This window comes from Pristis pectinata, chromosome 1, assembly GCF_009764475.1.
Source record: "Pristis pectinata isolate sPriPec2 chromosome 1, sPriPec2.1.pri, whole genome shotgun sequence".
Lineage (NCBI taxonomy): Eukaryota > Metazoa > Chordata > Chondrichthyes > Rhinopristiformes > Pristidae > Pristis > Pristis pectinata.
Window position 1 is genome coordinate 77,407,373 of NC_067405.1, and position 12,123 is coordinate 77,419,495.

General features: G+C 43.4%; 1 protein-coding gene across 7 annotated transcripts in view; it reads left to right on the forward strand.

Moving 5' to 3' along the window:
• Nucleotides 1-12,123, forward strand: part of LOC127573531 (receptor tyrosine-protein kinase erbB-4-like) — an 843,473-nt gene that overhangs the window by 805,939 nt on the left and 25,411 nt on the right. For 3 of the 7 annotated variants that reach the window (XM_052021850.1, XM_052021859.1, XM_052021868.1), the window contains 2 exons: nucleotides 1,560-1,607; nucleotides 9,524-9,604. The exons of 1 other annotated variant lie outside the window; for it this stretch is intronic. In XM_052021850.1, coding sequence (XP_051877810.1) covers nucleotides 1,560-1,607; nucleotides 9,524-9,604 — 129 coding nt within the window. The remainder of the gene's footprint in view (nucleotides 1-1,559; nucleotides 1,608-9,523; nucleotides 9,605-12,123) is intronic. 3 more of the 7 variants (XM_052021885.1, XM_052021895.1, XM_052021877.1) reach the window with 2 other exon arrangements.

Here is a 12,123-nt window from a genome sequence, read left to right on the forward strand (position 1 = left end):
GACCTGCTCCTGTTCACTAGAGTTTCTGGTCAATGGTGACTCCATGATATTGTTATGGAGTACTCAATGATGGTACTGCCGTTGAATATCAGGGATAGAGGGCTAGACTCTCTCTTGTTGGAGAAGATCATTACCCAGGCTGTGAATGTTACTTGTCACTTGTCAGCCCATGCTTGAATGTAATTTAGGCCCTGCTGCATACAGGCTACTTCATATTCTAAGGAGTTGCAAATGGAATTGAACATCATCAGTGAACCTCCCACTTCTGGCCTTATGATGAAAGGAAGGTCACTGATGCAGCAGCTGAAGATGGTTGGGCCTAGGGCACTGCCCTGAGGAACTCCTGCAGTTATCCAATGGGATCGGAATGATGAACCTCCAATAATCACATGCACCTTCTTCTGTGTGAGGTATGACTCCAGCTGTTGGAGTTTTATCCCTTTGGTGCCCATTAACTTCAGTTTTACCACGGCTCCTTGAAGCCACATTCAGTCAAATGCTGCCTTGATCTTTTATGCAGTCACTCTCACCTCACCTCTGGAGTTCAGCTCTTTGGTCCATGCTTGGATCAAGTCTGTGAGGAGATCGGGAACCAAATGATCCCAGTGAAACCCTAACTCAGCATTGGTAGTAGGTTATTGCTTCTTGAGAACGCTGTAGACAGCTACTTCCATCATTTGGCTGATGACTGAAGTACACTGACTGGGTGGTGATTAGCCAGATTGGATTTGTCCTGTGCTTTTTGAATTGCCTGCTTCCCACATTGACAAATAGTTATCAATGTTGTAACTATATTGAAGCAGTTTGGCGAGAGGCTTGGCAAGTTCTGAAGCAAGTCTTCAGTACTGCCGCCAAGGTTTGTATATATAAATGAGTGCATGTTTGAATGTGTCTATTAATGTGTGTACACATATATATATCAACATGAATGTATGATCATGGATATGCATTTTAGATCTGCATTTCCCCATGTATGCCTGTGCATATGTTTCACTTTAGAATGCACTTCTGTAGATATAAGTTATAATAGATAATAAATGGTCACTGACCTGAAACCTTAACCCTGTTTCTCTTTCTCCAAAGATGCTGCCTGATCTGCTGAATATTTTCAGCATTTTCTGTTTTTATTTCAGATTTCCTGCATCTGAAATTTTTAGTTTTTGGATATTGTATATCTGTGTGTGTGTGTGTGCGTGTGTGTGCGCGTGCGTGCGTGCATGCGCACATATCTGATGGTTATTAGTGTTAACTACAGTAATATGATGAAATTCAGGGAAAAATTTGGGAAGGAAATGATTTCTAGGTCCACGTGTTGAAAGTGAAATATAGTGTGTCTCAGATTCCAAACACAGTTAGATACTGGGCCATTTAATTGATGTAACTAAGAGATCCTGTTGTTCACTTCACGAACTGGGTAGGTGTCTCGCCTTTCATAACCTCTGTTCCATTTTGCAGAGTCATGACATTTTTCCTTTCTTTGATGTTCATTTTCGTTCAATGCATCCATTGTGCCATTCCTGCAGCCACTCATGTAATCGTCATTCCATTCTTCCCACCAGAGCCAAACAGGACACAGCCCTCCACCTGCGTACACTCCCATGACAGGAGTAAGTATTGAACATCCTTTACCAGATAAACTCAAGTCATTAAGAAATGTGTGAAGACACCATTCAGAATCAGTAAGAGTTACTTTCTTTATTATTTGTAGGAATCAGTGCATGAGCCCCATTGCACTGGGGAGCTGTTCCCCTACAATGCATGGAGGTGTCCTCTCCTTCACCTCAGAAACCACCAGTGCCTGCCCAGTCTACCTTGTAAGGTGCTGTGTGAAGGCAAAGCAACTTACAGTAAGGCAAGGAGGAAAAAGGGGTCAGTTCATCCTTCATGAATTAGCACACTTTCCAGCAACCAGTGAAGGTTGGGATTGCTGGAAGGTTCTGAGAAAGTCCTCCAACTCTGGAATATTGCCCGGCACAGGGACAAGGTGATGGAGGAGAGGTATGGGACTGAGAGAAAGTAATGGTACAGAACAGGGAAGAAATATCCAAAATAAACCTGAGTCCAGCAATTCTCTCAAATTGGTGAGGTGTATGTCATGCACATTCCTGATTATATGTTTTTAGTTAAACTAGTCCTGATGATAAGTGGATTTGAAATAATTTGGAATCTAATAATTGTTCACTTAAGACTTCGCTTCCTTATTTATGTGCACAAGGCTTTGATGGAGTGAAACACAGAGTGCTGAGTGGTACTATTTGTGTTGTAAAGTGTAGTTCAATGATAGATAAGGAAATGCTATATAGTACAGTGGAGTACTGTATATTGCTGAGGAACAAACAATATGCACCATGGTCCAGTATGGTACACTGTAGTAAATTCAGTACAATGCAATGCAGTGGGGTATAATACCATGCAATTCTGCAAATCACTGCAGTACAATACTGTGCATTGGGGTGAATGCAATGCAGAACTATATAGGTCAGTCAGGTCTAGTACTGTAAAATACAATGCATTATAACAGAGTATGGTCAGATACAAACGGCCCAATGCAAACGGTATAGTACAGTCCAATATAGTGCAATATAGTACAATGTGTACCAAGTAGTAGTAGTGTATGGAGAGTCCAATAAAGCAGTGGAGTAGTAGCAGTAGAGAGCAGCGTAATGCACTGCTGTACAATATAGTAATTGAAAGCAATCCAAAAAGTTACAGTTCAGAAAGCCTTGTACAATACAGCAGAGTACAACACAACACCGTGTAATGAAATACAAGTTGAATACAGTATCATGGAACGCTGTATAGTGAAGATAAGTGCAGTAATTCCAATACTGCAGAGTTCTACAATGTAGCTAATGCAATGCAGAACAAATAACTGTAATGCAAGAGAGGACGGTACAACAAACTGCACATCAGTACATTAAAACAAAACAGAATGAAGTGATCGGTGGTGTTTCTGGCCTCGGAGTGTTTGGTGAGCCAATGTTGAGGGGTCTTTACTCTGTATTTAATCAATACAGTTTTGCCCCAGAACTGTATGCTGGGGCACCAACATCTAATCTTGGAGAGTATGATGGCTTGTTTAGAACAGCCTTTACTTTCCTATTAATTTGATTTGAAGAGTTAATTGGACTGAATTGAATTGGTTTGGATTGGACTCATTTTAAACTTTGCAGAGAGTCTTTGGGTTGATACATTGAAAAATCTTAAAAAGCAAAAGGCATGCAAATCGCTTTTAAACTTTTTTTTTGTGTAACACCTCCCTAAAATCTTCTCAGGACACTGAAAAAGAGAGACTTAATAAAAGAGCTTTGTAACAATATAGAGAAACTATTCAAAGGCTACGTTCCACAAGAGTTCCCAGACACAAAACAGATGGTGACAGGTCAGACTGAAAAGGCTGTTTAAAGTAAGTATGCAGGTTTAATGAATAGAGACAAAGAGCACAAAATCAACAAGGTGATGGTAAACCATTATAAATCACTGGTTGGATCTGAACTGGAGTATTGTTTCCAGTCCTGGGAACCACATATAGGAAAGTTGTAAAGTCTTTGGAAAAGGTTCAGAATAGATTTACCAGGATGAAGGAATTCAATTATTTGAAGAGACATTAAATGAATTTGTGCTGTTATACTTAGATCAGAGAAAAGATGAGATCAGAGGTCATCAAAATTACAAGGGGAGTTGGGGAGACTTTGACATTGCAGATTAGCCAGTGGTGTATACCCAGATAGAGACTGAAGATAATGGGAAAATGCCAGGTGAGAGATGAGGACTTCTCTTTCGGTTAATTGTTATGATCTGCCATGATATTGCTTGAAAGCGTGGCGGAGGCATATTCAGTAATAACATCCTAAAATGAAGTGTCTATAAATAAAAGGTAACTCCAGACAGGGTGATGGAGGAAAAGCAGGAGGATGGGAATAATTAGACAGCTTGTCCAAAGAAAAATAAATACAGATTCTGGAGATCTGAAATAAAAAAACAGAAAGTGCTGACTATCCACAGCATTTTCTGTTTTTATTTTAACTTTCTTGAAAACCTGCCACAACCACAATGGGCCAAATAGTCATCTCCTATGCTGTTTGATTCCACTATTCTTCAATCTTTACAGGGAATGTTTGAATTAAACAATTGATTACATACACAGGGGAGGGTGTTGCAAGAGAAAGTGACTGTATAACAGGTACAGTACGTTGCAAGACAACATACAGTAATATGGAGGATGTTGAAGAGAATATGTAACAATCTCCTTCCAATAATAAATTGTCTTTATCTAACGGCTATAATGTTATGAAACAACCTAAGGCACTTCAGAAGAGCATATTCCATCCAACTTTGACACAGCCATAGATCAGGACAGATGAAAGATTTTAAGGAGTTAGATCAAGGAGGGAAAGAGAGGAGAGAGAGAAGCTAAGGATAGGAGCTTGAAAGCTTATGCTGCAAGTAGCTGAAATCACAGCCACTTGTAACACTGTTCAGTGAGTAGAGCATGGTGGGTGCATGGGACAGAGCAAGTTACAATGTAATTAAGCTGAAGCAAGTGCCAGGCATTGAATATCTCCAGCAAGCGAGAGTCTAACCACCTACCCTTGATACTCAATGGCATTACCATCTCTGAGTCCCTCACCATCAATATATTGGGGTTCAGCATTGACTAGAAACTCAGTTGGACCAGCCACATAAGTACCATGGCTCCAATAGCCTGTCATAGACTGGGTATCCTGTGGCAGGTGACTCACTTCTTGACATGCCATACTCCCTACAATCTTACAGGGCTGAAGTCAGGAGTGTGATGGAACACTCTCCACCTGCCTAGATGAGTGCAGCACCAACAACTCTCAAGAAACTCAACACCATACAAGTCAAGATAGCCCACTTGATTGGCACCCCAATGACCTCCCTAAACACTTATTCCCTACAGTACCAGTGCACACTGGCTGCAATGTGTACCATCTGCAAAATCCACTGCTATTACTCACCCAGGCAATTCTGCCCACTCCTCCCACACCTGCGACCTCGATCACCAAGGAGGACAGGGGCAGCACAGGTTTCCTTCCAAGTAGGTACACCATCTCCATAGAGTCATACAGCTTGGTAACAGACCATTCGGCACACCATGTCCACACCGACCAGTGGGCACCCATCTGTATTAATCCCACCTTCCAGCATTTGGCCTGTAACCGTCCATGCCTCGATGATTTAGGTGCTCATCTAGGCACTTCTTAAATGCTGTCAGTGACTCTGCATCAGCTGCTGTCTCAGGCAGTGTATCCCAGGTACTCACCACTTTCTGGGTGATGAAGATCTCCCTCAGATCCCCTCTAAATCTCTTACTCCTTACCCTAAATCTGTGTCCTCTACTTTTATTCACCTCTGATAAGGAGAAAATCTTCCTGCAGTCTACCCTATCTATACCCCTCACAATATTATACACCTTAGTTATGTCCCCACTTAACCTCCCCCACTCCTGGGAGAACAGACCCAGCCTCTCCAGTCTCTCCTCATAACTGAAGCGCTCCATTCCAGGCAACGTCCTCTGCACCTTCTCCAGCGCAGTCACATCCTTCCTGATTCAGAAGTATGTTGCCAGTCCTTCATTGCAGCCTTGGTCCAAATCCTGGAACTACCTATCCACTAGCACCACAGGAAGGACTGCAATGGTTCAAAAGACAGCTCACCACCACCACCATCTGAAGGATAATTAAGGATGGGCAGTAAATTACCAGTTTAATTAGTTTGGCACAATATCGTGGGCCGAAGGGCCTGTTACTGTGCTGTATTCTAAATGCTGACCTTGTTGATAGTGCCCAGCTCCCCAAAATATAAATTGGGAAAACATATTGGCTGAGCAGCATTTAATGGAGGGTGGGAAACAAGAGGCTGGTCAGGAGAGCATTATTGTAGCCAAAGGTGAAGAGAGCTGGGACAGAGCCAATATGATGGTGATGACAGGAGAAGGTTTAGTGATGGAGGTGATGCGTGATCAGAAGCATATCTTGATTTAACTATGGGCCTGGTTGAATCTCAGTAAGGCAAAGACCTGGGGCAAAATCTAATGACAATGTCTGGCCAAAGGACATTTCTGCTTATCTCCTGAGAAAGGTTGAGCTGGGTGTAGGCACTGTACAGATAGAAAGGGATGGTGGGCTTTAGGAAAACATCACCAAGAGTTAGTTGGTACCTGAGAAGTAGGACAGAGATGAGGACAGATCCCTGTGGGACAGCAGAGGTAAATGTGTGGAACTGGGAAGACAAGTCATTGCCCGTGATGCCCTGGTTAAGCCTGGTGCCAGACAAATGCAGCTGCAGCTTGATGGATAGCAGTGGTGAGTTATTGGAGGAGGATTAATTGTATCAAAGGCGGAAAGCAAGTCAAGGATGATGAGGAATCGTAGATCCCCAATGGTTGTTTCTCATGACCTTGGGCCATTTCAATACTGTGGGAGGGCAAAACTTGATGAAGGATTCTAAAATGGAGCCCTGGGAAAGTGGGGCCTGTATTTGAGAGGAAGCAGTACCTTCAGGGCCTTAGAGTAGAAAGGATGTTGGCGATGGGCAGCAGTCTGGGACGGAATGTGAAGAAGTGGAGGGCAGCACTTTGGGAGAGGAAACCATTAAAAGGTAGGCAGTCCTGAGAATCAGGAAGAGACATTTGGAATAGGGTCAAGGGAGAACGAGGAGGAACTCATTGACAGGATGATCTTGGAGAGCATGAGGCAAGACAGGAGAGAAACTGGCAAATGTTGTGGACTCAGACAAGGGCAAGGGGGAGTCTGGGAGGAAGTTTGGTCCAGTAGATTGGGGAAGGAGGGAAAGGACATGCACACGGCTTCATAAACTGTCTCAATTGTAATGACAAGGGGTCGATGAGCTCCAGGCACTTGGTGTTAGTGGAAGAGAAAGGCAGGAAGAAGATGGAAAAGAAGCTGAAGGTTAATTCTGTGCTCCGTTTGATCGTGGAGTACTGAGCAGTTTCAGCAAATGAGAGCAGCCCCAAGAATGCTCTGGCCTACAGCCAGTCATTCCACCATGAGCACTCAAATCTGCCTCGGTGATGGTATTGGTATTGGTTTATTATTGTCACTTGTACCGAGGTACAGTGAAAAACTTGTCTTGCATACCGATTGTACAGATCAATTCATTACACAGTGCAGTTACATTGGGTTAGTACAGAGTGCATTGATGTAGTACAGGAAAAAATAATAACAGTACAAAGTGTCACAGCTACAGAGAAAGTGCAGTGCAATAAGGTGCAAGGTCACAACAAGGCAGATCGCGAGGTCAGAGTCCATCTTATCGTATATAGTCTTACCACAGTGGGGTAGAAGCTGTCCTTAAGTCTGATGGTACGTGCCCTCAGGCCCCTGTATCTTCTACCTGATGGAAGAGGAGAGAAGAGAGAATGACCCGGGTGGGTGGGGTCTTTGATTATGCCGTGGAACAAAGTCGGGGGAAACCTAGTGACCTAAAGGGGGGCTAAGGGAAAGGCTGATAATCCAGTAAAGGATAGATCAGCAAATCAAATCTATGTTACTCTTGGGCCACACTGGCTTAACAGTTCTTAAATAAAATATTTAAACCATCAATATATTTAATTGGGTAGTTTTAAGTTAGCAAATGAATAGATTGGCCATTTCACTTCATGCAATTACTTCCACCCAGTACTACATCACATCGTAATGGATGTTGAAACATGTTTTATGGTAGAATAGAACTGATTAAAGCAGGAGACTTCCTGTAAAACACAGTAGAACGTTCACAGTGAGATGGATGGTTCTGCATCTACTTGAGTTCATTCTCAACAGATGAGTTTTCAGTATACTGCCAGCTTTCAGCAATGCCAGCTTTCCATGATTTTGCTGTCCATTAAATCCTCCCCTAAAGCCTTTACTCTAGCCTACATACCACACAATTTTCATTAAGACAAAGTTATTTTGGCTTAACATTGTTTGAGAGTCCTTCAGGGTATTATTTTGCACTGAAACATGCTTGAAGTTAAATTTAGGAAGTCACCAAGTGCTGTAATGTGATTTTGAAGAAGTTAATTTAATACCTCAATGTTAACAATAACATCTCAAGATAGCGGAACTGTGGGATAATGGTGTAATAGTGTTGCCATGTTAGTGGGTGGCCATGGGGGAGTGGCGTCATTGAATACATCAATGATAGAGACTGTGTAAGGATCCATGCTTCATTAGAGTGATGGCAGTGGAAGGTTAGTAAGACAATATCGGATTGGAATGAAAGGGCAGTAACAGGCAAAGCTTCCAACTGTTGCAGGAAGGGGATAAAGTAATAGTAAAGTGGGCAACAGTTTGTGAGGACTCAAGTCAGCAGAACAAATGAATAGAAAAATTCATAGGACGACACTCATTAGGGAGGCATGGTGACATACATTTGGTGCTGCTGCCTCGCAACTCCAGGGTTCCAGGTTCGATCCCAGACTCCGATGGTTTCTGTGTGGAGTTTGCACATTCTCTGTCGTTCATGCTGCTAAATTAACAGGCTGCTGTAAATTATCCCATAGTATGAATTGGAAAAGAATCGAAGATAAGTTGGTGGGCGTGTGAGGGAGAATAGACTACAGGGGAACTAGGAGCAAGCAAATGGGATTGCTGGGATTGCTCTGCTGGGAGCCATCATGGATCCAATGAGCCAAATGGCCTCCTTCAGTGTTGTAGTAAGTAAGGACAGTGCAGTGACTGCTTAAAGACGGATTGTACTGGGGTTGATTGTACAGTGGCCTGAATGCAGAATGGAAGAAGTCAACATTGGGATAGCAGAACAGTGGAGTAGTCTTGCAATGGGATTATGTAATTGGGCACTGCAGTGAGCTGGCAGTGATTGGACAGTAGAGAGTACAGTGGGGTACTTGGACAATAGTGTAACTTGGACTGTGCAGTGCCTAAGCAGTGTGCAATGTGTGAGCAGTGGTGTAATTGCACACTAGATGGAGAGGACTCTCAGGTTGTGAGGTAATGGAGTAACTAGACAACAGAGTTAAAGACGGTCGTGTAATTGGTGGGTGACTGGACAGTGAAGTTATTAGAGAACAGAGTGACATGTCAATGGATCAACTAGATAATGGGGTGCCTGCACAGTGGAGTAAGTGGGCACCAAGTCATGGGAAGCAGAGTAACAGCATTCAGGCACTTCTTCCTTTAATTTGACCTTTTTTCAGTCAGTAGATAGAAATTAAATATTAAAGCATTAAAATACTTTTGAACTAAATGGTGTTTAACAACAGAAGAAGTCAGTGCAGAATATTCATTATTTTGTTGCGGTCCCTGTACTGAACCTATCCATTCCAAGTGCTTCTCTCAGCAGTTTTCTGGAAATGGAAGAAGCAGTGTTACCTTAGTTAATGTCGACCTGTTGTCGTAATGGGGTACAGTATATAGAGTTGGCCTTTGTGCCTCACAGGTGCTTGCGAAATTAATGTTCAGCCCTTCAGTTTTATTGGTTGATCACTTTTACCTTTGGTGATGATATTGAAAGAACCCTCTGTTTGAATTAACAGTGTCCCCATGTTGCAACTGTCCAGTGCTCCCATTCAACTTGTGCCGGTCATCACAAAGATGTGCTCACAGAATCACCAAAGGTAAAATAAAAATGTTGCTCATTCAAGTAAGCATATTGAAATGCTTTCAAGTCAGAAATCAGGAGGAATTGTTTGTTTAGAGACTTCAAAGGATATTTGCAACTGTGTACAAGAGAGACTGCAGATGCTGGAAATCTGGAGCAACACACAGAATGCTGGAGGAACTCAGGGGGTCAGGCAGATCTGTGGAGGGAAATGGACAGTCGACATTTTGGGTCAAGACCCTTCATCAGGACTGGTAATACAATACTGTCTAGTATTATTTCGATGACAAACTCACCCAGCCTGGCAGTAATATAATACTGTCTGGTATTAACCCATTGATAGACTCACCAGACGAAGACTAATATAAGACCGACCAGAGGGACAGTAATATAAAACTGCCCGGGACTAGTTCACTGATCTCCTCAGCAAACATTTGTCTGAACCCCTTTAAAAAACCCTCCATAGAAACAATGATAGAGGAAGAGTTGTTCTTTGGTGTTACCGGTCAGCCGGTGCCTTTGTAAATCCCTGCCGAAGTTGCATGTCAATATAAGTCATACATTCAGAGTTCACTCTGTTCCACCTGATCTTTTCACTCACCCTCCCACTTCAAATTTCCATCCACACCATTTCATTGTTTTTCCAGGTGTAGAACCAAAGATTCTCAGGGTTCACGTGCTTAAGGAACTCAAGTATCTCAGTGAGGTCCTCTCCCCCATCATTTCAAATCCTGTAATCTCACTCTGTAAAGTTAAGTATCTGGTGATGGGTATCAGATAGTGTCTCTGGGACTGTGTGAAGTTTTTACTGCTCAGCATTAAATGATAACATCATTAGAAGTATCTGCAAAGTATGTCAGATATCTCAAGGCGCTGCATCAGACCATCTAATTTTAACCCATTTATTCATACATGGGATATAGAGTTTGCTGACCATACTAGCATTTATCATTAAAATGAAGAGAGTTGGAAGTTGACCACATCAACAGGTCAGGAGTGTCAGGCTAAGAAGGAAGGCAGATTTCTTCCTCTGAAAGCCATTAGTAAATCACAAGAGGGCTTACCACAATCTTGTGGCTTCATGGACTGTATTTTTTTCATTTAATTTTGATTTATTTAATTACTTGAATTTAAATGCCCCAATTTCTGTGGTGGATTCTTGCTCATGCCTCTGGATCAATGATCCAGAAATCCAGCTGTGTGTCCAGTAACCTCTGGGTACCATGACCAGAGGGAAGTAGGCCAGCTGACCACTAGTTGGGTCAGACAGATTGGTTTTAAGAGCATCTTACCTGAGGTGATAATGTTGTAGAGATGGCAGAGTTTATAGCTTAGGCCTGAGCACCATTATTAAGGTGAAGGGAAACATGGATCCAAAAGCAGACCAGAACTGGAGGAAAGCAGGATCCTTGGAAGTTTGTGTGGTTAGAAATTGTTACAGAAGTAGGAATTGAAGAGGTTATGGAGGGATTTGAATGAAAAGATGAGATTGATGTGAGGCTGAGTCTGGAGCTCAGTCAGTACGTGTGAACAAATTGAGGAGCAACAGGAGGTGAGGAGAGTGGTCCTTGCCCACCAGACCAGTGATCGTTCCATTTGTGGGTGTACCACCTAAGCATTCAGTGCCGGAGAGGTGCATGGTGTAACTGAACAGGCTTGAAGCATGTTCCTTGATGTTCTGTTGAACACACAAATGAAAATAGAGCAAAAAACAAAGTGCTGGAGGAACTCAGCGCGTCAAGCAGCATCTGTGGGGGGAAATGGACAGTCGACGTTTCTGGCCTGGATGATCTGGACAAGGAGTTGAAGGGAGATGGCCAGTATAAAGAGGTGAGGCAAAGGGGTGGAGCAAGAACTGGATCCAGGTGAGGAGGCGTGATCGGCAGGTGGAGGAGGGGAGGGTGGAAAGGATGACAAAGGCTGGGAGGTGATAGGTGGTGGCATCAAAGGGCTACAGATGATGGAATCTGATGGAAGAGGAAGGTAGAGCATGGAATCAAATAAGAGAGATGAGGAGGGCAGATAGGAACAGTGGGGGGAGGGGACCCAGTGGGAGGAGCATGTGGGTGATGGGCAGATGGGAACAGTGGGGGGGAGGGGACCCAGTGGGAGGAGCATGTGGGTGATGGGCAGATGGGAACAGTGGGGGGAGGGGACCCAGTGGGAGGAGTGTGTGGGTGATGGGCAGATGGAATGTGTGGAGGAGGCGGAGGAAGAAACAAGGTGTTGGGGGCTAGGGTGGGTGCAAGGGGAACTGGTTAGATGAGAAGGAGAGAAAAAAGGGACACGGGGAGCAGTTTACATGAAATTGGAGAATTCAATGTTCATGCCTTCAGTTGTAGACCACCCAGGGAGAAAATGAGGTGTTGTTCCTCTACTTTGCATTTGGCCTCACCCTGGCAGTGGAGGAGGCCGAGGACAGACAGGTTGGTGTGGGAATGGGAATGGAATTAAAATGACTCACAATCAGGAGCTCCAGATGGAAAATGAGAGGTAATTCCAAAGGGAAGAGGCTGATAGTGCAGTCAGGTCACA